This window comes from Osmerus mordax, chromosome 23 (genome assembly GCF_038355195.1).
Source record: "Osmerus mordax isolate fOsmMor3 chromosome 23, fOsmMor3.pri, whole genome shotgun sequence".
Taxonomy (NCBI): Eukaryota; Metazoa; Chordata; class Actinopteri; order Osmeriformes; family Osmeridae; genus Osmerus; species Osmerus mordax.
Genome location: NC_090072.1, coordinates 6,506,123 through 6,533,244, shown reverse-complemented (window position 1 = coordinate 6,533,244; position 27,122 = coordinate 6,506,123). Strand labels below are relative to the sequence as shown.

General features: G+C 45.1%; 1 protein-coding gene across 2 annotated transcripts in view; it reads right to left on the bottom strand.

Moving 5' to 3' along the window:
* Positions 1-17,720, bottom strand: part of LOC136967681 (inactive ubiquitin carboxyl-terminal hydrolase 53) — a 34,617-nt gene extending 16,897 nt beyond the window's left edge. Inside the window, exons 1-9 of one of the 2 annotated variants that reach the window (XM_067261567.1) lie at positions 17,326-17,720; positions 9,318-9,991; positions 8,089-8,187; positions 7,777-7,911; positions 6,080-6,190; positions 4,777-4,859; positions 3,882-3,966; positions 3,635-3,781; positions 1,566-1,715 (exon numbers count right to left, since the gene is read on the bottom strand). In XM_067261567.1, coding sequence (XP_067117668.1) covers positions 1,566-1,715; positions 3,635-3,781; positions 3,882-3,966; positions 4,777-4,859; positions 6,080-6,190; positions 7,777-7,911; positions 8,089-8,187; positions 9,318-9,461 — 954 coding nt within the window. In that variant the 5' untranslated portion in view covers positions 9,462-9,991; positions 17,326-17,720. The remainder of the gene's footprint in view (positions 1-1,565; positions 1,716-3,634; positions 3,782-3,881; positions 3,967-4,776; positions 4,860-6,079; positions 6,191-7,776; positions 7,912-8,088; positions 8,188-9,317; positions 9,992-17,325) is intronic. The other variant, XM_067261566.1, reaches the window with a different exon arrangement.
* Between the last annotated feature and the right edge of the window lie 9,402 nt (positions 17,721-27,122).

The window sequence follows — 27,122 nt, the reverse complement described above, 5'->3', positions numbered from 1 at the left end:
GGGGGGTCTGTTGGTCTGCGAGGCCGTCGTGTCTCACGGTCGCTAGGCTGCGCTAGTGTAGGTGCGTGCTTCTCCACACACGCCACACGGGCAGACCGGAGGCTAAACAGATGCCAGTGTGCTCTCCTTAATTAACCAAATGAGGAAAGGGGGGAGAGGAGAGGAGGGAGGCAGAAGGTATGGGGGGGGAGACCAGAGAGATGGAGGGAAAGAGACCGAGGAGAGAGATACAGAACAGAGAGGAGCTTACAGGAATCATCGAGGAGCGATAAAGAAAAGGAGAGGTGGGGGGGGGGAGGAAGTGGAGGGTGAGACACCGCAGTAAACGAACAGAAAAGAAGTCCAAAAGAAGGAAATGAAGTGGAAGAGGAAGGAGAGAGAGAGACACAGGAGAGAGGCACAGCAGAAGAGTCATCTCCTGGAGTGGCCCACAGTGCACATTGCTCACATGTGCAGAAAACAAAGCCCGAGTTCCCCCGCGTCCTGAGGGTGTTAACCCTCAGTTTTATTGAAATTCGCCTCATATCCCTACACAGCATATACTGTCTGAACCCTCCCTCTGCACTTCCACTGCATGCTTTAAATTCGAGGCCCAAATATTTAGACGCATGCTACCAAAGTGGAAAGGAAAGGATAAAAGCCAAAAAATAAACAATTTGTATTACTAATAAAGCCAGACCTGTAAAACAGTTGATGAAAAAGTGCCCAGTAATGGAGATGAATGTAGACTTTTCTATGTGTTGAAACTTGGCAGTGGATTTGGAGAGGGACACCCGGGTGTTTGGATAAGGTGTGTGTGTGTGTGTGTGGAGGGGGGGCTGGCAGGCTTGGGGTGATGTAGCCCCCCCATCCAAGGAAGGAAGTGCACACACAGCACAAGCTGCTGATGGATTGACACAGAGCCAGCCGGACGCTGCAGTCCAGGAAGAAATGGACCCGGTAGACACACACACGCACGCACAAGCACTCACACAAGACAAAAAAACACAGAGGTACGCTACACAATCAGACCCATCCTTTTTAAGCCCCAGAAACACAGAGGCTTTTAGTATCCATAGAACAACAGTGAGCGCGAGCAGCGCGGTAGCAGCAGGAGGAGGTGCTGGAGCCGGGAGGGGAGGGGGGCAGCAAACGTCCCACCCCACAGAAGGCTCACCAACCCCGGGCTGGTGAAGGGCGATCGATGGGGCCTCTTATTGGACGATAACGAGAGTGGTGATGGAGATAAAAGATGGAACACTGGCGCTTCCCCCTGCCCCTCGCTCGCAAAGCACTCCCAACTTATCAGCCCAGACAAGCACGTCCATGCAGGGGGGGCTTTGAGTCATGGGGCAGGGGGCGGGGGAGAGGAGGAGGGGGGCACTGGGGAGTACTGTGGACTGCATAGATCGTATACAGGGGCAGACTCTGGTGTCCTGTTAAGTGGGATACATGTGGAGACTTGTGGACGAGAGCTGGCTTGCAAATTTCGATTCCAGGCAATGCGGTACTGGTATTGGCATACACATGCAAAACGTGCATGGGTCTGTGTATCTGTGTGTGTGCGTGTGTGTGTGTATCCTTGCCTCTTTCACTGTGGCGTCGTCAAAGAAGACCCATTTGGAGGACTTGGTGTGGAAGGCGAAGGCACAGTAGTGACGGCTGGAGTAGCATATCATCCCAACCAGCTGTAGCTCACCCCTCTTAGCATGCTCGTCTGTCACCCGGTAGAAGAGCTGATGGAACACACACACACACACACACACAACGCACATACACACACCCACAAGACACACACAGACACAATACACACATCATTATTCAACTGCACATATAAAATGACATGGTGTGATTAATGTCGATAGGCAGACGGTATCAGGAAGTCCATCTGTTTATGGATTCAACTGGTTCGGGAATGAAACACACATTGATCCACTGATCATCCACTGATCAACCTGCCATCAGGGATGGGTCCAATCAGAGCTGTCACTGCAGTGTTTACAACTTCTCTACAGCCCACACACACACACACACACACACACACACACACTACACGTACTTCTATACTGGACAAACACAAAAGAATACTACAGTCTGGCTTTGATCCATGATCCTTGTATGAGCATGTATGCCATGTAACCATATCTGACCCTGGGAACAGTAGCAGGGCCTGGAGTGTAATACTATGCTTGTAACATAACACCATCTGTCCATCCACATACATACAGCCTCCGCACGGAAAGTTCCACAACCCTGACACCTCAACCTTTATCACAGTACAAGGCTTTCCTCGAAACTTCCTACAGAGTTCAGAATAAATAATAAACCTCTCTACTGGGTCCGGGAGAGGGGAGTTGTTGAGAAAGCACTTGTTTCTCCCCGGTCTGTGTTTCCTGAATGGCCGGTTCTGTCTGGATATCTGACACAATAGATTCCTGCGCTGGGGGAGGCTTTCTCCAACACCCAACAGTCACATGAAGAGTGGTCATGAATCAAGGCCTTTGTGCTGCTTTGTTGGGTACTGGGTAATCCTGGGCTGGAATGCTTCTTGGAACACAGGAGAAGGGAGGAAGAGGAGTCAGGGGGAAGTGAAGTTTTTCAAAGAGAGATCTTGCATAATGTGTTAGGCAACGGCCATATGAGAGCTGGCCGGGGCACTGTGTTGGCGTGCGTCTGTGTTGATCACCGCTGATCATCCCATTTACCAAGTGGTGTCTGCACAAATGGGCTGTTGGCAAACGGCGAGATTTAAAAGGCACTTGGAAACGGACGTAAATACTGCAGGCCGCTCTGTCCCAAACACACATCTGCAGTCAAGTGTAACACGGGCGCGCTGCAGTCCAGAGTGATGGAGGGAGATTCTCGTGCGCGCACACACACACACATACACACACACTCGCTCTCTTCCCCGCCCCCAAACCCCACACACACTTACACACTCACACTCCCATCATAGAGCGGGGGCTTGACACATGTTGACCTCATCCAGCGTGGGTTCTTTGATCAGCTTCGTGGGCCAACTGGGCAGTGGGCAGCTTACGCAACAGTCCCGACTTACGCAGGGATAAAGCCCCACTTTATTCTCACATATGCTTCGTAGCACCAAAATAAACTGACCCCAGCAAGGCAGCTGTGAAGCCCTCAGATAAACAAACAAACAAACAAACAAACAAACAAACAAGCCCCAACAACTCGGTAAGCAAAGCAAACAATCCAAGAAAAAGTCGGATATAATTTTGTCTTCTTTTTTTCTTCTTGACGATTTCAAGGTTCTAAATTTGGGGCCAAAGCAGCCATTTTGTTCCTGTGCAATCAGCGCCTTTTGCCATTTAATCAGACCTAATCTGTTTAATACAAGCTGACAAGAAAAGATTATAGTGAGTCTTTGAAAAACTTATTATAATCTTATAAGGAAAGTCTTGCCACATCGGACTATCTTTAAAGCTCTCTGACATGTTCTGGACAAATGCACTGGTGATAATACTGATGTACTTTGAATGTTCCTATCAACAATCCAGTCAGAACAGTCTTTAAAAATAAAAACAATAACATGACTTGGTGGAGCTAAACTAACTAATGTTGAGTCCATTGGTATCATAAATGACCAAAAGAGTCATTTATTATTTAGGTGATATTGTGGTGTGGTCATGCTTACCCCTGACAGGTTGAGGTGTAGTCCTAGCGAGCGGATCACGTCCTCTGTCAGATCAGACTGGTCCGAGTCCCAAACAAAGCCGATAGTGATGATCTCCGGAGAGTTCATTAGCACACGGCGTATTTTGATCCTCTGGCCACAGTTACTCTAGCGCCAGAGAGAGAGGAGAATACAGATCACTTCTGGTGTTCCCTGAACGACAACAATGCCCTGTTCAATTTGATCAGGCAGCAGGGTAGCTACCTACCGGACAGTTGCGAAGGTCCCCAATGGTGCTGGCTGCTTGCAGGAGCTCCCCAAATGACTCTTCCCTCCTCTGAAACATCTGCTGGCTGAGAGACAACAAGAGGACTAATAAAGTTAGGATAGGCTAAAGACAAAAAAGGCTATAAAGAGATATGGATTTTGGTTTTTCCTTTTTCAAATGACTAAACTTGCAAGCTCAGGTCTGTCATCCAAAGCAATTATCTCAATCCATTTAACATGAATTGACTTTCTCTTTGGTTGTTCTGTGTCTAGGGAGACAGGGGGCAAACAAATATAGGTACAGTGTTCGTCAGTGTGCGCCTTAGCAACAAGCGACACTGCTTCCAATACAAAACGTTATATTTATCACATCAAAATAATCACCACAGGGGAAGAAGGAAGCCATGACAGTCTCCAAAGAAAACAGTAAAACCGTGCTTCTCTAACAAAAGATCCTAGGGTGGCACATGTTCCTAGACTAGTGACGTGACATGACGAGATGTATACCTACTGGCAGCTTGCCTGTCCCCTTGCCCCCTGTGTGAATGACCAAACAAAATAAAGCCACTGTACCGCATACAGGCACAAACAGAAATAACCCGACACTAAACGAGAGGATGATTAACATTTGCATCAAACACAGAACAGTCGACGGCAACGAATTACACAAACGCAGGATCAATCGGCTCTAATGAACAGCACCTTTAGGGAGACGGGATTTTAACATCCGCAAGAGAGAACACCTACATGTAATGTATCAGCTTTACATTAAAAACAGCAGATTTAGAACATTATAAGATTAGGGTGTATGGGAAAAAAAACTAAAAACAAGAAGAAAAAAACTCAGTTTTAACATTCCGTTGCCGAAAAGGAAACAGGAAGTCCAAGTTGTTTACCAGAGGGCGGAGGTGGAGACGTAGTGCACCAGCTCAGTGAAGGGCAAGGGGTCCGATGACGCCCCACAGCTCCGACAAACCGACTGCAAGAGAGGAAGGAGACACAGGGAAACACGAGGCACCACTTAGCTGCTGCCAAACGCTAAATTATCAAATCAGCATGTCAGTTTGTGACGGAAGGAGCTGGATATCCGTTTAAAATAAGTACTTGGGGTGTTTTGTGTAAACTGGTAAAGAGAGTGGAGTGAGCAATTTAGTGTGTGGTGTACAATTAAGCAAGTCTGTGCATGTAAGTCTTTAATTATAATCATATTGCATTTGATGATAAGTGTTTCTACAGAATCTTTCCATCACATGGCCCAAGCGAAATGTTGAAGTCAACCATCTCTTAGAAATGCACTTTCCAAATTCTGCAGAGCCCAGAAACACAATTGTTTCAGGAGTGGCCAACCTTCTGTTTCTCTTGAGCACATAGGCCTATATACTGTACCCCAACTCAACAGGCCAGTGCCATAACAGTAGCAACAGATATCATTTGATCCAGGCTACCACGGGCTACAAAAAGCTCCCAACCAGCTACGTATGAGCTCTGACACGAACCCTGGACCCAGTTTTGCTGTGCATGCTTTAGTCTAACTGAGGAGTTCACCATCAAAGCCCGAGGGCGTGTCCGCTGTGGAGATGACGGCGGTGAGGGACAGGGTATCAGTGATGGGACATCACAGCCCAGAGGCCAGGAAGGAGGGGGGGGGGGGGGGGGGGGGGGTAGAGTGGGCAGGGAGGGGTTGGGTTGTTTACGCGTGTCCGCGATCTATCTTGCACTGCAGGAATCAGAAGTGAAACACCCTCTATATTCCAGAAGAGTAACCTAATCTTCGAGGGTGACGGATTGGATGGCTGCTATCTCAGACAGTGATCCATGTGCTTGTGTTGCAGTGTCTGTCCGTCGGTGTGTGTGTGCTGCACTCGTGTGTGTGTGTGTGTAATGTGATATGGGCATGCTCCGCTACTGTCTATTGGCTCAAAAAGCAATTGCTGAAAGTAGGACCCATATTTACAAACATTTAAGCATTTTTCAATTTCCCAACACACCTGCAGTACAAAGGCTTAAAAACTCAAATGTTTTCATATTTGCGAGAGCAGCCCCTCCTTCAACTGTCTGCCTGTACCATATGATATCAAATGCCACCCCCCATATTGAAATGAATGCGGCACATCAACAGGAACAGGAAGACAACAGTACTGAAGTGTTCAACTCCAGTCAACCTGAAGATGAGTCGTTTCAAGGATGCTGTCCTCGTACCTGCTCATACAGCGTCATGGCGAACTTCTGGTGAGTGATGCAGGACTTGGAGGTGCAGGCGTCAGGCTCCCCAGGCACGATGTGCAGGTGGATCCTCTCCAGAATGTTCTCCTGTGAGAGTGGAGGTAACGGTGGAGAAACAAGCAGGGCTCAGAGTTTTGCCGTGAGGCCCGCCGGGTGAGAAGTGACAAACCCACCCCCGGTGGACTCAAACGGTTAAGAGTTTGACAGAGAGTGAGAGACTGGCGTGCGTGTTGACTCGAGGACCTTCAGAAAGCAGACTCTTTTTTTACTTCTGTTGCTATGGAATCCCAGTGGGTTTAAAACATTCATGCTATTTTTAGACCAGCAGTAAGAAAGAAGTCATAGTTTGTCATTTATCTGAAATTTGTTCATAAACAAATCCACAGCATCGTGCTGCCTATGCATTACAGTGTGCTGGCATCTAAATCCAATATTCATGATGGCTTTTAAATGTAACAATTGCCTTATGAAAGCGATAGCAATTTAAATATGCAGGCAGATAAAGCTATTTAATGAATACTGATATTTAAATAAAAAAGAGTTGTCTCCCAGTTACAACCACACCTGGGTCAAATAGACCTGTCAAGTAGGTTATTTAGGGAACAGCATTTCTTTAGTTTTTCTCAGGCTACCTAGTACAAGATCAAAACAGCAAAGGTTTGTTTTGACTGGGACGTCCTCAGCCCCCCGCTGTGACACTGTGCTCGGTTGCTTGAACGTCATGACTTATTCATTCAGGCTAGCGCTCCAGTCGGAGATCCAGTGAGCAGGAGTTAGAGGTAAACGCACGTGTGGGTGGGCTGCTCGCTCGCACACAGAGCGCAACGACTGCAGCCCTGCTATTGGTTTAGCAGCTCGGAACCATAGCTCTCTCTCTCTCTCTCTCTCTCTGCTTCTTATTAAAGAGACCCATCATTCTATGTGCTGTATACATGAGTCATCTAAAGTGAATGACCCATGCATTGCAAGACCTGCTGCACTAAACACAAAATGATAATAATGTCTCTGCTGTTTAGATTTACAGCTATTTCAGTGCAGACTAAACGAAGGTAGGCCAAGCACAAAGTGTTCCCTGGCTTTCTCAAGATGAAAGAAACTCGCAAATAAACTGTAAAAAAAAAACACTTTTGCTAAGAGAGTGTTAAGCACTGAGTACGTAATAACCTTTTTCTCAGATTTGTTTGTGGCTGAAATAAAAAAAGAACCACATAAAGAAGCATTACATCACGACAGCAAGTTCGGTGGGATAATGCTTTTGGAAGTACGCCAAAACAATTGGACTAGCTGTGGTCCTAAATGACTCAGAGGATGCATGAAACCCACTTAAAAGCACTTACATAGAGAAACCCCTCCAGTGACGAAACGGAAGCGATGCCCAGTGATTCTGCGGCGGGCGCTTACGTAACCGGCCACCGTGACATTTAGAGGCAGTGTGGGAGGGGTGGATGGGAGGTCCTCTCAGACTGTGCCCTTGCCAAACGGTTTGTTACACTACATTGCCTTTTCTGTGCCTCAGTCCACCCTCGCAAACACAAACACATTCCACTGCATCCTTGTGTCGACTCTCCCCGGAGTGCGCCCCCCCAGAAGTGCAGCCCCCCCCCCCCCCCCCCCCTTCTTCTCAACTGGATACTAGGGTTACCCCGGAGAGCCCGGTTGCCACGCAAACTCACAAAGCATTCTGCGGCGTCGTCCATGAACCCCAGCTGAAAGCGATGCTCGTCCTTAAAGGTCTCTGCCAGGGCGTAACGCAGGTTGTCTGAGGGCAGCGCACGCTCCCTGCTGTGCTGGAACTGGGAGAAGATGCCCTGTGGAGGGAAAATCTTTTTTATTTACCTAAGAAAATGACTTTGACACCCTCTGAACTTAATACCCTTCTGTCTGTATGGCTGTGATCAAAGTATTTGGAGAACAATAACTCGAGGGACAACGTGTCGACATGAATTAATTACGCTCTCGTCCAGAATAATGCAAATAGATTGTACCTTCAGTGCACAGAAAATGCAGTTTGCAGAGTCTCCGAGACAGGAGTGAGTAGGGAGTTGTCTCAAACTTCGCCTGAAGATATCCAGCTGCCATAATACCTGGAAATAGGCATGCAAAATACTCAGAACAGATGGACCATACCCTACAAACGGATATCTCTGGTCCAAGTACACCTAACTGAACTGATACAGATATCCCTTTGCGGAAATGATTAAGACGTTTGCTGAATCAGAGAATCATTAGTCAGTCAGACGGACCACCAATAAAAAGGTCAGAATCCCAAATACAGCACTGTATCTTGTAAGACACTACAAACGTAGCTACATGAGGGGTGTCCTTCCTTGTCTGGTGTTTAGGGGGAGTAGGGATTCTTTGAGGACAGGGAGAGGGAAGGAGGACAGGGAAGGACATCCTCTTCTCAGAAAACAAAACCCTGGGTAGAGAACGCCTCCCCCCAGCTCAGCCACATCACAGCCCTGGAGACTGACCTCACTGCGGGCTACTCAAACCAACCTACCCCTCTAGTCTGTTGACTTCCCTCCAGACTGGCTGGGACCTACAGATGAATTTAGAGAATGACTAAGCTTTGAACGTTTATTTTGGGGAATTTTGGCCAGTGTAACTTGTTGTCCAGACCCGTCTAGTGAAGAGGGGTTGTTATGTTCTTGGAAAACGTGTCACTTTTCCTGTTCAACCTACAAGTAGCAAACAGCAGCAGGGGATTGAGCAATCACTCCTTCGGAACTAAACCTGGGTGTGGAACTCGCATATCTCACCGACTCCATAGTGCATCTAGTATCATACTAACTTATGTCATCACTTATGCTTATGAAATCCAGATTGGCACTGCGACAGAGAATATAATCTGTGCAATGACAGTATAATCTGGGAGCGTTAAGAGATCAAATTTCATGTTGTACATGAAGAACAATAAAATGACTCACTCATTCAAAACGGTAATACTGGTTAACTGACTGAGATTTGTCTAACCAGCAGAGAGATCCGAGTCAATTTTTCATCCATTTAAAACACTGTGTCCCACTGTCACTTGGCGTTAACTTGGGTTAAGGTCACGTGAAAGATCGAACTTTTACTGGTAGAAATCAGTACTTTTGAAATCCAATAGGCTTTCAAAAGCCTGTCATCGAAGCCAATCAATTATTATTGGCTTGACAGTGAGAAATTAGCCATTAACTTTCCAGGAAACCGGGTCTGAACAAACTCTCACCTGCACGGCACTGTTGAGGAAGCAGCTGTTTTGTCCCGGCTCGTTTAGCAGGCCTTTGGTGGGGGCCAGGGAGAGCATGCTCCCTGGCTGGTAAGATTTGGCAAGATTGCCCCCCGGCTTCCTGAAGAACTTGACCCATGCCATTGGATAGAGGGTCTGCCTTCGGGACAGGTGTAAGGTGAGGGCCCGGGCCTTGTCGGCACTGGGTTGGCGCCTCCCTCCTTAAAAGACTGAGGCTACGTTATTCCACAAGCAGCAACTGCCGCCCGTCTGCACATGGGGGTCTAATCCCAGCTCCAGAGGAAGGTGACTCAATCCTGCCCAGAAACCCCGAAGAAACGTCTGGAAGCAACCTCCTCCAAACTCCAGTCTCAATCCAGATAAAGCCGTTTGAAATCAAGTCAGTGGTCGAGAGGTCCGCGGATAATCCTTCTTCCGCTTTTTGGAGACTTTTGTTGGACTGTTGAGGAAGGAGCTTCAGTCATTTCCTTGATGACTGGGCGCTGGGGGCTTTCAGAGCTGGAGAGGCAGTGGCCCGGGAATCTCTGACAGCCCTCCTCATAGCCCTGACGTTGCTGCGGTCAGTCAAACGGAATCAGTCAGCCCTCTCCAAAGTTCATCCATACGGGGATCTACGCAGGCAGCTCTTACCATTGGATTTAATGGGGTCTGATCTGTTCCAAAAAAAGAGATTTTAAAAGAGTAGAGCTGTCATTTCTGAGACATTATTTAAGATTAAGTACACAGCCACATTGTATGCATTGAAATATATACGGTATCTGGCAGCCCGTTGGATCCACCCCCGAGCCATGTAGGGACTTCCTGCTTCAACGAGACAGGCGGTGTCTCGTTGACAGGTTAATTGATTGGGTGGTTGTGATTTTCTTCCACAGTTGCCTATAAAAGGATGTATATGACCGGAAACGTGGGTGTATGTGACGAATTAAAGACACTTGTGAAGGGAAATTGGATTGTGTGTGCCAAGGTTTTATTAAGCTTGGTGTTGTGGAAACCCCACACCCCTTAACCTGCTACAATATATATAGAAAAACATTTTTCAATGGTCAAGTAAGTGCTGAGAATCACCTTTGGGGATACGTTTCCAGGTCAGTAGATTGACACCCTCTCACTATGCACTACTGTCGTGTAAACAAAGCTTATATATTAACCATGGGTGCCCTTTGCACCAAACGTCTCTGGATGAACAGTTTTCCTTCCAACTATTTTATTTCAAATGGGGTAGTTAGTTAAATAAAATACAAATTACTGATTGGTTACTATTAAAACAGTATTTCATAGTATTGAGGACAAAACAATCACTGCCGTAAGGTATGTCAGCATTAAGGCAGTATTAAGAACAAGCAGTAATAGAGGAATTTTGTTCCAAGTTTGCCCAGTTACAGCGCAGCATGTTTACCATGAAAGTTCATCAAAGAAGTGATTTAAGATGCATCCATGACTCGTCAACTGCCAGCCTTGTTGGCAGTCAACTTGCATTAGAATGGCAATGGGCCGACCTGCCCTGACCTGGTCTGATGCTTGAGTAAGCTCGCATAAAAAAATGACCTGGGCTGTACAGCATGACACAAGCCAGTCACTAGGTTCTCCACTGATGGTTAAAGCATGAACCCAAAAAGATAAACCTGCAGGTCCTAACAAACAGAGACTAGCCGTTGGTGCACAATCCTGCCCGTTAGCCACCGTCCCCAGGGTTCACCACAGGTTTAAGGCTGTTGAAGTGCGATGCAGGCTCGGGTTTGTTCTAATAAATGGAAGCGAAAACTATCAAGGTTATGAGAGTTGCATATTCCATTAGGGGGTTTGGGGTGGTCCAAGTGCACAAACCAATGGTCACGGCATGAAAATCCAAATGTTGACCCACACGTAGTTTTTCTTTTGGTGACTGCATGACAGAGCTTGCAGACAATACCTAACTTTCTCTGGGCAGTCTCCAGTTTCATCCCAAACTAGTCTGGCAACATTTCTGTAGTGGCATCCAAGAAATGTCCTCCTTAAGAAAATGTGACAACAGCAGTGAAACTAGTTTAATAGCAGTGGAACTGGTTAATAGCCAACCCGATTCTGACCACTGACCAAGTTTGTGTGTGACCCCATCCTCCTCTGCCTTAAACTCTTGCTCTAGGCTCCAAGTCTGTCATTTGCAACCACCCTCCTTAGCAACAACATTCCAAAGCAATCACTTAGGCCCAGTGTTGCTAAAGATCTCTCGTCTTTGGGATTAGATGCAATGCTGGAGGGGGGAGAGTGGGGAAACTAAACACTCCCTAACCGCCCACCTTCTAACTCCTCCACCTGACCCATGCACACTGAATATCCATACTGCGAACCCTCGAGCAGACAACACCTCACACACAGCAAATCATCGACCGTAAGCCTATTGGCTCTCAAAGCTCATGTGATCCAATGTGCCCATCAATTCAAGGAAGTGACAAGCAAAAACAAAATTAATCCTGAGTGTCCAATATGTGCCTGAAATGATGGAGAGAGACTGACCAAGTCAGCTGTAAGAAGCTACAATAAATTTCCCTCATTTTTAATGTTGAGTCTCATAGGCATAACTCTGATGTGTCCAACCCTCTAGGTTACATAGACAGGAAGCCACCATTATGATCTAATATTACTGTCATCCAAGGAACCATATTTTGAACGGATATGAATTCTTGATTACCGCTATTAGAGAAGGGTATTTTCTGGCATCTGAAGATATCACATAAACCTCCAATATAAATGACTTGGAACCAAGAGCATTAGCCCTGCAAGCCCATTAGCCCTGCAAGCCCATCATGGCTATGAACGAGAGCACCACAGAAAGAACATTAAGCCTGATAATGAACTTGGCCATTTTCCATTGTTTTATAAAATCAATTTCTTAGGAGATAAATTGTGATGAAAACATCATATCAAAACACAGATTGTGTAAGAAAGCCATCCTTTAATTACAAATATACCTTCAAATGACAGGGTATGTGTCTACTGCATATGCTTACTTTAGAAAATAATATTGTATTACAATACTCCCTTTTACTAACTCTGCGTTATCTTCTGTTTCACAGACTGAGCGAAAAATGACTCACATCTACCTTGAGAATAGGTTATATGAGTGTGTCTCAACAACACTTCACTGAGGGCAGAGCTTGGCTCTGTCTATATTCCATGTTGCGTCTTTTCAAACAATGCCATCACAGGCAGCCATCTCGGGTTTCTCTGTTACCCCGCGCATTTATGACCATCACACTTAACAATGATTACCAAAGTTAATACGAGTGTCATCTCATTTTCTTTCATGGCATGCCGTTGTTTCGGAGAGTGCATTCCCATCAGGGCATTTACTTGTCTTATAATCAGCCATTTCATTGTAATTTGTGTCAGAGAACCAGAAAACGCCATGCAGGCTGTCAGAATGAAATGTGTGTCCTGGTGAGGTGACAGACAGCATGCCTAAGGAAGAAGCAATACCGGACAAACAGACCTGGATTGGCTGAATACCAACTCCCAGGGGACATACCTTATCTTTCATACCAAACCGACACAAACCAAAACCATGTTACGTTCCCAAAGGTCTACAAAGGAGTGGAGCTCATATTAACAGAATACACGATGACAGAACCAAAGCCTTTTTTTACTGCTAGATCAAAGCTTGCCGTCAGCATCAGTGACAGACCGATTATCATGTTCAAAATGCGTCACGGTTTCAATGAGAGCACAGTGGTCAAAGATGTGTAAACTATCTGCTTCCTGAAGTCCTGGGGTAGACATAACGGCCTGATCCTCACGAGGCCTGAGATGTCCGTCCACACAGTGCTCCTTCCAGTCTGGAGCTTGGATTATATCATTTCCTCCGGGGTGTTGTTCATTAAGCGTTTGGACAGTTTTAGAGGACTGAATGATGTGTTGAAGAGCTTCCGGTTTGTTGCACATTCAAACTACATGAGAAGAATGAAGTTATTATTGTATTCAAGACGGTTGGACTTTGGTTGAACAATTGTGGTGTACCTGACAGAATCTAAAAGCACCTCTCATTGCTCAAAAGCATTTATAGATCCACCTCAACAAAGAGCGATCATCTGAAAATTGACCATGACCTTAGTAACTTATAATTCACTAGAACAAAACAAAATATCAAGCAGAACTTTACCATGTCCATCGTTAACCTGCCAATCAAGGTTTGATGAGGAGCCAAGCAAAAAGGTCATTTCACTTTCCAGGATTTGGCCGAAGTTGCAGGAAGCTGTGAGACTTCCTGTGTAACACAGGGGCTTGGGAGATAATTGTCTAGTGACTTTCAGGACTGACTTAGTTTCATGATGTGGCAAAAACACCAAGGCTAGCACCTTTAAGCAATCAGCCGAACAGTCTGTGTTGTGCATCAGCATATTTGACAGGGTGACGCTGTCAGTTAAGACGTGACCGTCACATACGTGACCTGAGCGCCAGGGCGGGGAAAGTGAAGTCATCTGTTACAGTCATTTATCAAATATTGGATAGCCTCGTTAGGAGTGATGTAATTGATCCCTTGTATATGCTATATGTCAAGAGCATGTAATGAAATTGATCGGTTGTCAAACATAACCAGTTAATCCAATACATTCAAGGTGAACGGACACCACAAACCAAGAAGACAGATGGCATAGTCCTGATTAAATGTAAAACACATGTTTGTTGCTGGGTCTCAAATCTTGTCTAAGCTTTGCTGTACATCATATACTCTAATGGGCCATTTTCTGTACATTCAAAGATCAGGTGCTTTCGGAATTCAATGTCCATTCCTGCAGCACAAGATTTTCTTCATTATCAATATTTACTGTCTCCATCTAAAAGTAAGAACACGATGTGTTCATTCTCATTGTGTTTTACGACATTATACATACAGTCCAAAAGCACTTACCACCAAAACACAAAACAGGTCCACGATGATCTGCTGTACTTACTATGTGCACCATTTGTGCGGCTATGGATAAAAGCATGTGCTCAATGAATGGAGTGAAAAACTTTGTTCTAGTCTCTTCCTAACTAACTTAGGATAAATATATCGTGGCTGTAGCTCAGTGTGCTTTTGCTCAATGCAGATCAATACATCATTCCCCCAAGTTGGCACGTTCCACACCTGCGTGACGGCTCCTACTCTGCAACCCCTCCACTGTCTCCGTTCTGATGGATGGCTCTCCGAATAGGAGAAAACACTCGACGGCAGAAGGGGCTCCCTAGGGGTTGCAAAAAACTCTGTTCTCTGTGGCCGACTGCGGCAAAACCGCGTGTCCGACTCCAATCTTGTTTATGGGATGGTTGAGCATAGTATGCCTCATTTTCAAAGGTCATGTTGGAACAAGTTGCTGTTCTCTTTCGGTACTTTATTGGATTCAAACTGAACTGTCTGTATTAGAGGAGTAACAGACATTATGTATCGTGTATACTTTTGTTTGGGTTGAAACAAAACATGAAGCAACCGTCAAGTGACTCACACAAGTATGACGCCTGATCCCTCTGACTAGCTGCATTCACTGGGAACAAGAATGACAGAATCGGTTAACTTCTTAGATAAATACCAAGAAAGGGAACAGATTCTGGCATCAATGTTGACACACTTGAAAGGTTTGTAAGTATAATGACCTACCCAGCAGTGGCGTTCTACACTCCAGAGCAGCGTTTGTTCATGAACGTCTCTGGCCATTTCAGAGAACTACCATAACAAACAGCGCTGTCTCGTGCAGCTGGAGACTTGCGTTGCTGGGTGTGGGTCTCAAACTTTCAAAACTACAGTGAGTAACGGTGAAGGGAGAGTTTAACTTGATATTAGTCAAGTCAAGCTTCACAGCTGTAACTGATTGTGGAGGATCTTAACCCCCCCCCCCCCCCCCCACACACACACACACCAACTCCCAACACCTTGTTCAGGCAATTTATAGACTGTATATATATATGGTTTTCCTACTGTGGTGTCTTAATTTCCGGAGATATTGCTTCGAAACCCTTGACAATCCTGCAAATTTCCCCACTGTTGGACTAATAAAGGATTATCTTATCTTATAATTCCTGTACAAGTTATATAAGTATTTTTCTTTACTACTGTAGTGTGTCAATTTCTTGGAATATTGCTTTGAAACCCTTGACTCACAACAGAACAAACATTGCATAACTGCTAGTCCTTTGAATATCTTAAGTATAACTAATGCACAGTGTAACTGATAGTTCTGACCATTTACAAAAGAGGACCCGCGAGGACAAGCACACACAAACCCCAGCTTAGAGAAATGAAACGTGACCCTCGACTCCAACCCAGTAATAACAGGCCGAAACAGAACTTGTGAATTCCCACTGGAAAGGAGACGTGGTTGAAGGCTACTGGCAACAATACAGCAGTGGTTTCCTGTAGAGGGCTTCCTGCTGAAAGCTCACCACGTTCCAACACACGGTCACCGCTTTGAACCCTGTGACACTGAATAGGTCATCCCCACCTCGCTGAGCGCACCCACCTTTATCGTCCTCTGAGGAAAAGCAGAACAAACGTATCTGTTCCTGGACTCATGTTTTAAAGGACTTCATTGAAATAGAACATCCTCCCCTCAACTATGCAGACTACTTCCTAAATGTTTTCCTGCTTCCCAGCAGCTTGCCAATAAATGTCAGAGCCACAATGCTGGTCAACAGCATTATTTCCCTTCTTTCTAAAACCTGATTAATGAGTTTCTTAAATTCCAGCAGCGATTTACATGCGGCAGGTGATGAGCACATGTATTTTAGGTGGTCAGCACCATCTGTGCTGATGTCTAGTTTCATGACATAACGCTTGCTGATGCAAGTCTAGTACAACAGGACTAAAACAAGATAATTAAAGGCATTATATGTGTTAACTAAACTAATCCTTGCCGTTGTTGTTTATAATGCCATTCTTTTAGATGCCTTATTGTTTTATAAAAAATATCAGAAAATATAAAAAGGCACTGAACTATGCAGTATAAAATTGAACGTAATATCACAGTTGGACTATCAAAATGATTATGGTGCATTTTAAGTTAAGAGCTTTTTATGGGAAAGAAAAGAAAGAAAATAAGAAAAAACTACTCTTAAAGTCCTAACAATAATTGTGATAAGTATATCTTATTTCTAAAGTGTTTATCAACTTTTCAAAGAACAAGTCTATTAAGCTTGTTAACATGACTGTGTCATTATAGGCGATGTCTATGAGAACGTAGGAACAGTTGCTTAGAATGACACAAACTGTGCATGTTATTATGGATCTGAATGATTCATGCCACAGAGACAACAATAGCGCCTCTGAGAGCTAGAGTTGTCTGTCAAATAAGTGTGTTAATGAGTCCAGGCAACTGGGTGTGTGGGAGGGGAAACTTACTGCATTATCTTTAAAACCCACCAAGGAGTACAAGTTGTACTCACTGGTCTTACAATAGAAACAGTATTTTAGATTTTTAAATCCTGGTTTATAGGAAGGATATCAAGACTACATTTCTATACTCTAATTGTTCATGCCGTTATATCAGACCGTATGTGGAAACCGAAGCTCGTGTCTCGTTGAAGCATCCTCTCCTGTGCATTGCGTTATTATAGAAAATATAATCGTGGTTAATGGCCTGTAGGAGTAGCCTTTGAAGCACTATGAGTAGTAGGCTAATTCTTCCCACCCATTTTAGTCACACATTTTTAAACGGCTCGACAGACCACACATTACGATGTGTATCGTTATTTGTTAGCTTGTGTTTATTATTATCAAACAAATTCTTCAATACTGACCTGACAACACAAATGCAAGACGTCTTTGTGACCAATAATGTTGCATACAGGAAATAACACGACCAACTGCATTATTTTTGCACTTTAACAATCTAACCTTGTATAATTAACAAAAAATTAGCCGTTTAGACATACCACCGATATTCCAATGGCATCTCAAAGTGTCTCCTAATATAATTTAGGGTGATGTAGTAATGCAACAACGTTTTGAGTTCACAATGGACATATGTTTTCAGCTCACCTGAGAGCAGGTACATTTCTTCCGCCTCATGCGCATTGATGCAAGAAAAATGGCGATGAAAAGTTTGAAGAGCTTCAATTTAATACAAACTTAAGAAAGCGAAACTCACCTTGTAAAAGAGAAGTAAAAAAATATATCCAGTAGCCTATCTCTATGTAAAAACTGCAAAGGTTCCAAAAGCGATATCCAGTTTAAACGGAGTAATTTGGTTGAGCGCAGTGTGAAATTTGACGTTCTACCCTAGAGTCCTTCTGAGTGGGAAAAAATCTTGGCTGTGTGTTATAAACGTTAACAAATCATGTTACCGACATTTTCGTAAGAGAACTTCACTGTGTTATTGATCTTAACTTATGCTGTCTCTCCAGTTATCTGCGCTGTCCCATTCAGTTGCCGTATTCCGGGTTTCCGGAGTCTTGTAATTCTATTGCAGTTGTTGATGTGCGGCGGTAGTGAGCAATGGTCGACTTCGGCACCTGGAACTCTGGATTAGTGATGTTTTCAGAGCTGCGAGGTCAAACCCCGCCTCTTCAGCACTGTATTTACTGCAGTCTCTCACACACTGTACACGACTGCACGTTCGGACGCACCGATTCAGACCGTCTCAATGCGAAAGGGGGAGTCACACTCGCAGTTAGGACACTTCACACTTTCAATCACGTAGTTGCATCAGTCGTTTTAAACTGTAGTAGATAGAGATTGGTTGCAAACACTTTGACAGTGTGTGTGTTTGGATCTAGCTCTACCTGCCATCGGTTTTAATGATTCAGGTATCGAACCAAATTTCCAGAATGATGTAGTTCAGAGCATCAATTATAACACTGCTTGAGGATTATGAAGAAGTGAAAGCCGTCCGAGAGAATTGTGATGTAAGGCTCCCTTCATCCAAACACCATCTGCCTGATTCTGTTATATAAAAAGTAATGAAACACAATTAAAGCATTTCGTGGTTTTCCCCGTCACATTCACTATCCTAACTACATCACTACATTCTATTGTGTAGTGTATTTAGTTACAATAGACACCATATGTGTCCCAATATGTTATGGGCACAATGGACAGAAGTTATTAATTTGAGAAAACTAATTTCACAACATGTTAACACATGTTGATGGATATTAAGTTTTATAGTTCTTGCTCTAGCCATTACTCACTGAAGGGAGGTAGTTTGCTATGCCAAATCTTCACTGAATGAACTGTGGCCCAATATCCCTAGTTTCTTCTTTCTAAGAAAATGTAACATTTTAACTGCTGCAGCAATTGCCTGTAGGTTGGGAGGTTAAGAAAAAATAAACAATTATGCAAGTACCTCAAAAAAGGAATGTTAGTCAAAGTGATCATAATTAGAATCAAATACAAATCACACAAAGGAAGTTGTGTGTTTGTTTTTGGTTTGATAGGGGGCTCTCCTTATGGAGGTACTTGGGATGCACCGATACATTATGCTCTTGTCTGTGATTGACATACTACACACAGACTGGACACATGCAGGTGATAATCGGCAAACTCATCAGCACACCTCATGATGCACTCTGGACTTACCTCACGCTAGCCGGAGACTTTCAATAGCCATATCTCATACTGCAAGGTCTGGTCCATTGTTCTCTGAGAGAACAATGGACCAGAGGTGCTCTCTGGCTATATCCCTGGACTTGGTATGTTACATGGCAGTATTTTCTGTTGCCCAGCTCCACATATCTTGCCAAATTTAGAGTTACAGCACCATTGCACCCTTTGCTCACAACATAATGTTATGTTAAGGAGACTAAGGCTTTGGGAAACTAGTTTTGGCATATCATTTGGTCATGTTTTCTTTGTGTATTTCCCAATCTTTTGCAGAGTTATATAATGGGATATTTTCCCAGTCTGAGTGTGGTCACTTTTCTGTGCATTTAACAAAGCAAATTCACACCAAAGGTTGTAAATTGATGTTTATTGTAAATACATAAAAATCTAATTGCTGCAGCTAGGCACTGGTTATGCTGTAATGACCTGTAGTTGGGACCATAGATACTGTCAGTTGTCCAATATGGCTCAATCGTCTTTACTCAGACCAAAGGTCTAACCGTGTTTGTGAGGGATAAACATTGATTCTGTAATAACACTGTAAAAGAGTCAGAGGAGATTTGGAGACAGTGATAGTGCAGTGAAAGGGTTCACAGTCTCTCCGTAAGGCCCATGCCTTCCCCAGGAAGTACTCGAAAGAACCCATAGAGAACACAATGCCTTTCACCCTCAGCAAACGTTTTCCTCTGGGTCGCATTAAGTTCCCACTTAAAAAACTCAGAGCAGGTTTTGGAGTGTGTTCATCATTTTAAGCGATAGAGAAACTAAGAGTCAGGCCACTGTTGTCTCTGTCTGGTCAGTCACAAATCAGAACTCTGTGGGCTGGTAGGCACAGGCTTTCTTCCCCTGTAGGGAATGTTCTTCACTAGAGACAGGGTGGAACACTTCAAATAACATGGCCAGGAACCTACCTATGGCAGAAGGCTTTAATATTAAACAAGATGCAGCAGGAAGCCTGTAAGAAGTCGACCACATGACCTGGCCTCATGTTCGGACTTTAAAGTGATGGCAAACTGAAAATATTGTGGTTTGATTTTACATGATGCCAAATGACAACTAGAGGGCGGGAATTTAGCTTCTGAGCACTCATGATGGGATGAGCAAAAGGGCTGTTTTGAAATCGGCAGGATGTTTCATTCTCCTTTAGAAGCTCCCGTTTTCAGTGTTAGACATTCTCACCTCAGGTGTGTCCATGCTTTGAAGTAGTGCTACTGAATATCCATCCATATGGATCAAGCTATCCTCTTTCATTCTAGTATTAAAACAAGCTTCAAAGTTAGTTTGGGCTGGTTGGTGACCTTGGTGACAGTTTGCAGATCAGCAATTGAAGCCACATATTTTGCGCTGCATCAGCATGACTGCTTCGCGACACTGAGCCTGTCTGAAAATGGTTGTATAGTTGCAGCGTGCGCATGCATAGGTCATTGTCCGGTTGGAAAGGGCTATAAATGACTTGAAGGGAATAATGGCTCATTGGTTTTCCATTGTCCAGTTTTGGATCATTGGCCTTTGCAGGACATGGCCAAGCCTATAAGCATGCGTGCCCTTACCGCAGTGTAAGAACTTTAGACCATTTGAGCTAGTCATCGGTGGAGGTATTTGAGAATTTCAAGTTTGAGAATTGAGACTTTCAGTGATTCGACATTTTGAATATATACCTTACTTTTTTTTAAACTGGGCAATCGTTGTAATGTATATATTAATAGTAGTTGTTCCATTATAAAACTCGTAAAAGGCCCAGAAGTGTTAATAGAAGGCCCCTACAATATACAAGTTGTTGATTTATGAGGTCAAGTTGCTAAGCTTGTGTTCCTGCGTTTCTGGTATGACAACACACTCTGCTCCAGCAGCCTTCAGTATAATCATTACTAAAGTAGGTGAACACTTGGAAGGGTCACTGAAAACATGCCTCCATCGTTATTAATGACACCTTTGCAGTGTAGAACAAGTATTACAGCAGACCAGTGTTTTTCTCAAACCAGGAAGGATAGACTTAGATTTATGTATGACTTTCAAGAGTTGTGCACTATGTGTATCGATTCAGTCAAAGTCGTTAAGTACCCAATACCCTCTGCAAACACTGCAAAGTGGAGCTTTAACGAATGGCAGACCAAATCGTTCTTGAACACAAATCTAACAGCATAGCCAACCAGTGATCCTCTGCCACGGCAGAGTTGTGAAGGACATTTTAATTAAAGATTAATTAGCTAGACTTTGCCAGCTCTGCAAGGAGACACTGCACACAGTAAACACCCCTCTGAGAATTGGTACCATTGGCCTGGGTTCTCACCTTGAGAGAAACCCTGGTGAACAGTCACTGCTTACTTGCTGCTCAAACGTCAAACCCATGTTGCCTGGCGGCATTCCAATCCATTTTTCACAATTCCCACTAGTCTACAAAGTATATAAAAATACAGATAAAAATAAAAGCTGTTGTTTTGAATTATATAGAGTTAAAAGCAGGAACTCTGTCTCTGTGATTGTCACTTTTGTCTGAGTAACGAGTCATTTAGTTTAGTAATTTTTTTAAATTAACTTTTAATATAGAGGAATGATCAGTCAAATTGACCAACCACACTGCTGGCAGAAATCAGTTCATGTTTACATTAGACCGACAGCTTTGATTCGCTGGTGACCTTGATTGACTCACCAGACATCTAAATGTTTTTTCACCCTAAATGTAGAGTACCATTTGAAGGACAGCGGGATATTTTGAGCTTCGCTGTCTGGCTTTCCAATCCATATTCATTCTATTATTGGCAATGGTTGGAAATGGGGACAGACTCTGCTGCCATCCAGACACATCGTTGGGGCCAGCAGTCCTGCTGAAGGCTTGCCCATTGTGACATTCTGAGATAAAGTGCACTTAGGCCTGCATGGAAATCAGTGTACTATAAAGTGCCCTCTGACTCACTTTCATAAAATAACAGAATACTTGATTTCAAATGTTCAAATTACTGATAGTTCTGTATATTGACTTTTGCTTTCTTCCACCAAAACTTCAGGACACTTTATAGAAAAAGCAAACCTAAACCAATGCAGAAGCAAAATTAAACTTATTAGAATTTGGTACTGAGATATAAAGGGGAGTTTACAGTGTACATACATCAAGTGTTCATAAACCTATGATAACACACTGAGGTGACCTTAATGAGTGACTTCATTGTAAATGCAAATGTCGCAAATTAAACCTATTGTACTAACTGTGAGCAATATTCATGAGAACATCTTTGCATACATTGCCAAGAACACTTATGATCTCACCAAATTGTGCATGCACAATTATGCGTGTTTCCTGTGTACAAAACCGACTCTAGCCCCACCCTTCTCAAGTGACAATCCAGACATGTTGCCCTTTGTAAATCGTAATCACACACAAGCAGCAATGACATCGGCAGTAATGACAGGTCACTCTTTATTGGCAGTCTACCAACCAGTCTACCAACCAGTCTATCAACAGTCTAAAACAGAGCACCTGGTTGGAGCGTTTCTCTAAAACACTGTAGGTTCGGTTGTTATTGAGTTACCACTAATGAGCAGCTACATAGGATGTGAGTATCCCAGGGTTATGTAAGAGATTAGACACGCTGCATTGCCACAATAGGGGCCATGGAAGGCCACAATAGGAGACAAGGGAGGTGCTTCTCAAATACAACTCCCAGCATTTGTTAACTAGGAATTATAATCCCCTAATCATGGTATGTCAGAAAACATTTTCATGGGGTTTTTCACCCTCTGAGAGACAAGAACACTTGAGACTAAAACATTGTGTACTCACCACAAACAAACATTGTGTACTATTACGTAACCACATACGAAACCAAGTGAACTAGTCGTGGTGGATTCTGTCGGTTGTGATGGAGAGGGTGTAAGATAAAAACAACTTTGTTTCACCGCGCGGTTGTACAGCTCCTATTCACCATGACTTAGCATGAGGTCAGAGTGAAGTCACAGTGTGACATGATTTCACAACAAACCCTGACAGATTTGAAGGAATGAGTCACAACAAGCCCTGACAAAAGCAGGATTGTGCTGGACCGGTGGAGATGCCACTGTAATGTGGTGCTTCTGTGTCCTCGGACCCATTCATTGATCTGACGTGCTGTGTCTAAGTACGGAAAGTAGTGCGATCAAAGTAATCTGCCTGCCTTCTGAGCCACGAGCAGACGTGCGCTACCTCTCCTGCAGCAGAGAGAGCCGAAAAAGGTGATGACATAAGCATCGCTTTTTTGGCAATCGTCCATGTTACATTAACGTTGGCCTGCGGCCAAGGGGGCGATTGGGATGTATTTTGCTGCTGTGTTTGCCGTATCCGTGGTAGCCTCGGCAGGCACTCGCTGGTGGGAGCGATGCTATCATCCCGGCACTGTCCGTAACAGGAAGGAATGGTCTCTCAACATCTGGGGGATAAGACACATTTATTGTTCTTTCCACTGCGACATCACAAAACGAGTGGGTGGTGTGTGTGTTGGTGGGGGGGGGGGCTTGAGGAAGGGGGGGGGGCTTGAGGAAGGGGGGGGGGATCCCTATCTCCTCATTCACCTCCCCCCAATGTTTCTTTCCAGATTGCTTTGTATGCCCGCAAGCGGGCCGGAGTCCCTCCTCTTTGTCACCCGTTGAACGGGGGAGAGGAGGCACTGTGTCGACCCCATGGGACGGTGCCCCTATGGATCTCTCGTAGTCTTCCCGGCTTATTTACCTCCAGAGCATGTCACGCCTTATGAGTTCACTAGCCCTGCACGATCACGGACCAGTGAGTAGAGGTTAATGGGTGGGAGGACCGTTCAGCTGGGAGGCCTGTGGATCTGCTCCCTGTGGTGGAGGTCAGAGACTGACTGTGGAAGTACACCAGTTTAATTGGTCTCTTGAGGACCCGGCTTTGCATGTAAACAGGAACTAGGGTACGTTGTATGGGAGTGTTTCGTCATCCTCGCTGTGTGCACTTATTCTAATCAAGCCACCTGAGGCGCCCCCGGGGGCTCACCGGTGAAATGCGCATGTCAAATAGACCGATGCCTTACCGCAGGAGCCTGGGTTTGAATCCGACTCCATTCTCTGCATGTCCTCCCCTCGCTAGCTCTCTCTCTCTCTCCCTACATCTCCTGTCATTCCTCACTGCCTGTCCAATTAAAGCAGCCCTAAAAACATATCTAAATTCAAACTGCCTGTCATCGGAGACCACTTCAGTGTCGTGTCTTTTGCTCGCGTCACATGAACACAGAGCTTGACATACGAGCTCGGTGTATTCTTCTGCTGAAATCCGCTCGAGTACAGTACAAACGAGGCAGTCGGAATGTGGCGGCAAGCCGGTAATTAGTAGTGATGGAGAGTGTGAGCCGTGGGGCATGTCACATGGCTGAGCTGTCTGTCGTAGAGCGGGAGCGACAGACACACCCTGGGACCTCCTCCTGAAGCTCTGTTGAGGCCTGTGCTCAGCCTGACTGATTGAGAGGTTAAAGAGTCAAACTCAGAAACAGCCTTTCACAACGTTGGGCCTGGCGTGACCTTTCACCTCTACCGTCTCCTACCACCCCTGACTGTAACCCGACACCAACTCACAGACTCTTCCGACAAGTTTTTCTTCTCATGGGTGTGTTCCACTGGGCTGTCAGTGAGCTCATTCACCTGCTATGTTCCATTTAGTTATCGATCAGTTTTCCATTGACTCTGGTCTTTTGTCCGTGAGTGAAATGTAATGTGGGAGAAACTAACCTTCAGGTTGTTGACACCCCAACATCCATCCTACTGTTATAAATTATTTATGAACTCTCGTGGTCAAATGTCACAAAACAGTGTCACTCAAGACCGTCGTTACAGTGACACGGGGCTCCAAGTTGACACATTTAAAGCCTGTTGCGCATATGCAGTTCGAAAACAGTGCCGCTTGCACTGTTTGCCCCCAGACAAACAGTATCCTGCATAATGACCTTCTGCAGAGGCACTTCCTCAAAGACACACGCTGATGAGCCCTTGTTGGCCTTCAGAACACCACCCTCTATCTGCTCCTCCAGGTGCCTACAGCTTGTCCTTCAAAGCAAAGCGTCAACAGGACCAGGGAAAAATGCCTGAGGGACACCCCAGAGGGGACATAAATAAGCCTGAGCGTGTTTTGTGGTCAACGTTTTGACGTGTCAGCTGGACATTGTCATTGCTGTGAGGGCAGTTTGAAACCCAGGAGGCTGTGGCGCACGGTCATGACTCGGAAATCAGCAACTCCCGCAGCCAATTAGTTGGCTGTGCGAGATGTCGTGTGGGCACTTTCCCAGACGGATCCTAGATCTGGAATGAAAATGGCAATGACTTTCCTAATTTCTCTTTGGAAATGGAATTTACCACTGGGCATGTCTTGTTCTAGATCTGTGCGGTCGGTCCGTACTGTGGAAGCTTAGAAACCCTACTGGCACCCTGCTGTTTTCACAGTATTCTGGATTAAACTGAATTAAGCACTTAGCTTTGGAAGAAACAAGGTGTTCATGATACTATACACAATCACAAAGCCTGCCTCATATCCCTGCATTGTTAACAGGACTTTATCACATGAAATAAAACAGCCTTGCCCTGCAACGCCCCATAAAATAAGAAAAAAAGAAAAGGAAATGACATTGGTATGTTGTCCATGCACAATCTGAGATGTGTATCTGGTGTTTGTGTGGCTTTTCTCCAACACCATAGTTTGTTCAGGAGTTGCGGTACAGGACGTGTTGACCCTTCCTGAGACTTCCCTATGACACAACCCCGCGGCCTGCCAAGCGCCACAAAGGGCCCTCTCGCTAAGACACACACCCAGGAGGCAACAGCAGGTGGAGATAAAAGACAGAATGACCAAAGTACCGCTCATCCACTCCACCAATGATATTTCCCCTTCCTGCTTTTTGATACCGGGCGCAAAACGAGTTCAAAGAGAGTTCAGGCAACGTTTGATAAACAGGACTGGATAGAACCAGAGACTTGGCAGCATCTTGGATGCAAGTGGTGTGGGGTGTGGGGGGGTGGGGGTGGTGCTGTATGGTCCACTGCACGTCCAGGCTAATGGAGAGGAATTCAATAGTACAGCCAAGGGGAGGGGTTGCTGAGGCTGGCACACCACACGGCTAAGGAGCTATGAGCTGGACACGGTGAAGTGACCAACAGTAACCATGACAAGCATTTCCTGTCTCTTGAGGAGCACGAGAGGAATTGCGGCACATTTCTGGAATTCCGTGTATTATTTTAAGTAAAAAAACAAAACGGCATAAAACCCAATTGACTAGTTTTGTGGATTTCCTAAATGAGCTGTTGATAGACAGGCTGCTAATTTAGCAGTTCTTTTTCCCGACATGTCTGTGTGGCTTTCTTTTCATGATGTGTAATAAGTACACAACAGGGAAGAGGAGCAGCCAGAGGAATCTGACACGTGAAGCTCTGTTCCACTCACCCACCCGCCAGCCAGTCCACATCAGCTGACCAGCGATCCTCAAGTCCAGTAAATCCAGCTCACGTCAAAGCCCCATTGTATTTTACGCTTGGCATCGGACCTTCAACACTCCGCAAGCTGCTGTGGTGACTGACAGGTCAGGCAGAACTTCTTGTTCTCTTCGTCTGGCCTTTGTGGTTGTATTTCTCGCGTGGGCAGACTCGCTCGCATGTTCATGCCCACTCGCGAAGTTATTTCACACTTTTAGCTGCAATTGTGCAATGTTTGTTACACACAGACAAGCAGGCTAGACTCCCTTGATAGCCTGTTACTGACTCAACTCATATTATTCACTCCCTTCTCAGCAGTGTCCCGCGGATCTTCCGCAGTACTGTAAAACCAGGCTCCGTGGCAGAGCCACACAGACGTGCAACGCTCGAACTCTTCCGCGTGACATCCCGTAGACACGACGGTAGACACATCAGTCATGTGGCCGGTGTCAGTGAAGCGGATATGATTTGTCAGCCTGGGCGGCACAACCTTGAGGCGTGTCACGTGTGTGGGGCTCTCTGAAAGGGCCCAGGCAGTGATGGGTTCACGTACTGCGCCACGGTAGAACACAGGTGTGCTGCCCCTCAGCCCTCCGGGGGCAGACGGAGCAGGGACACTCTGAACGTCACGGCGCGTTCAGCCGGCGCTCAGTCATAGGGGAACATGTTAACCAGATTCATGCCGCCATCAATCATGGGAACCACTGTAGGCGGCGCGTCAAGGCCTTTCTTTGACGCACAATAGAATATCTATCCGCAGTCAGTCTCACTCTGAAAACTGAAGGAAGAGA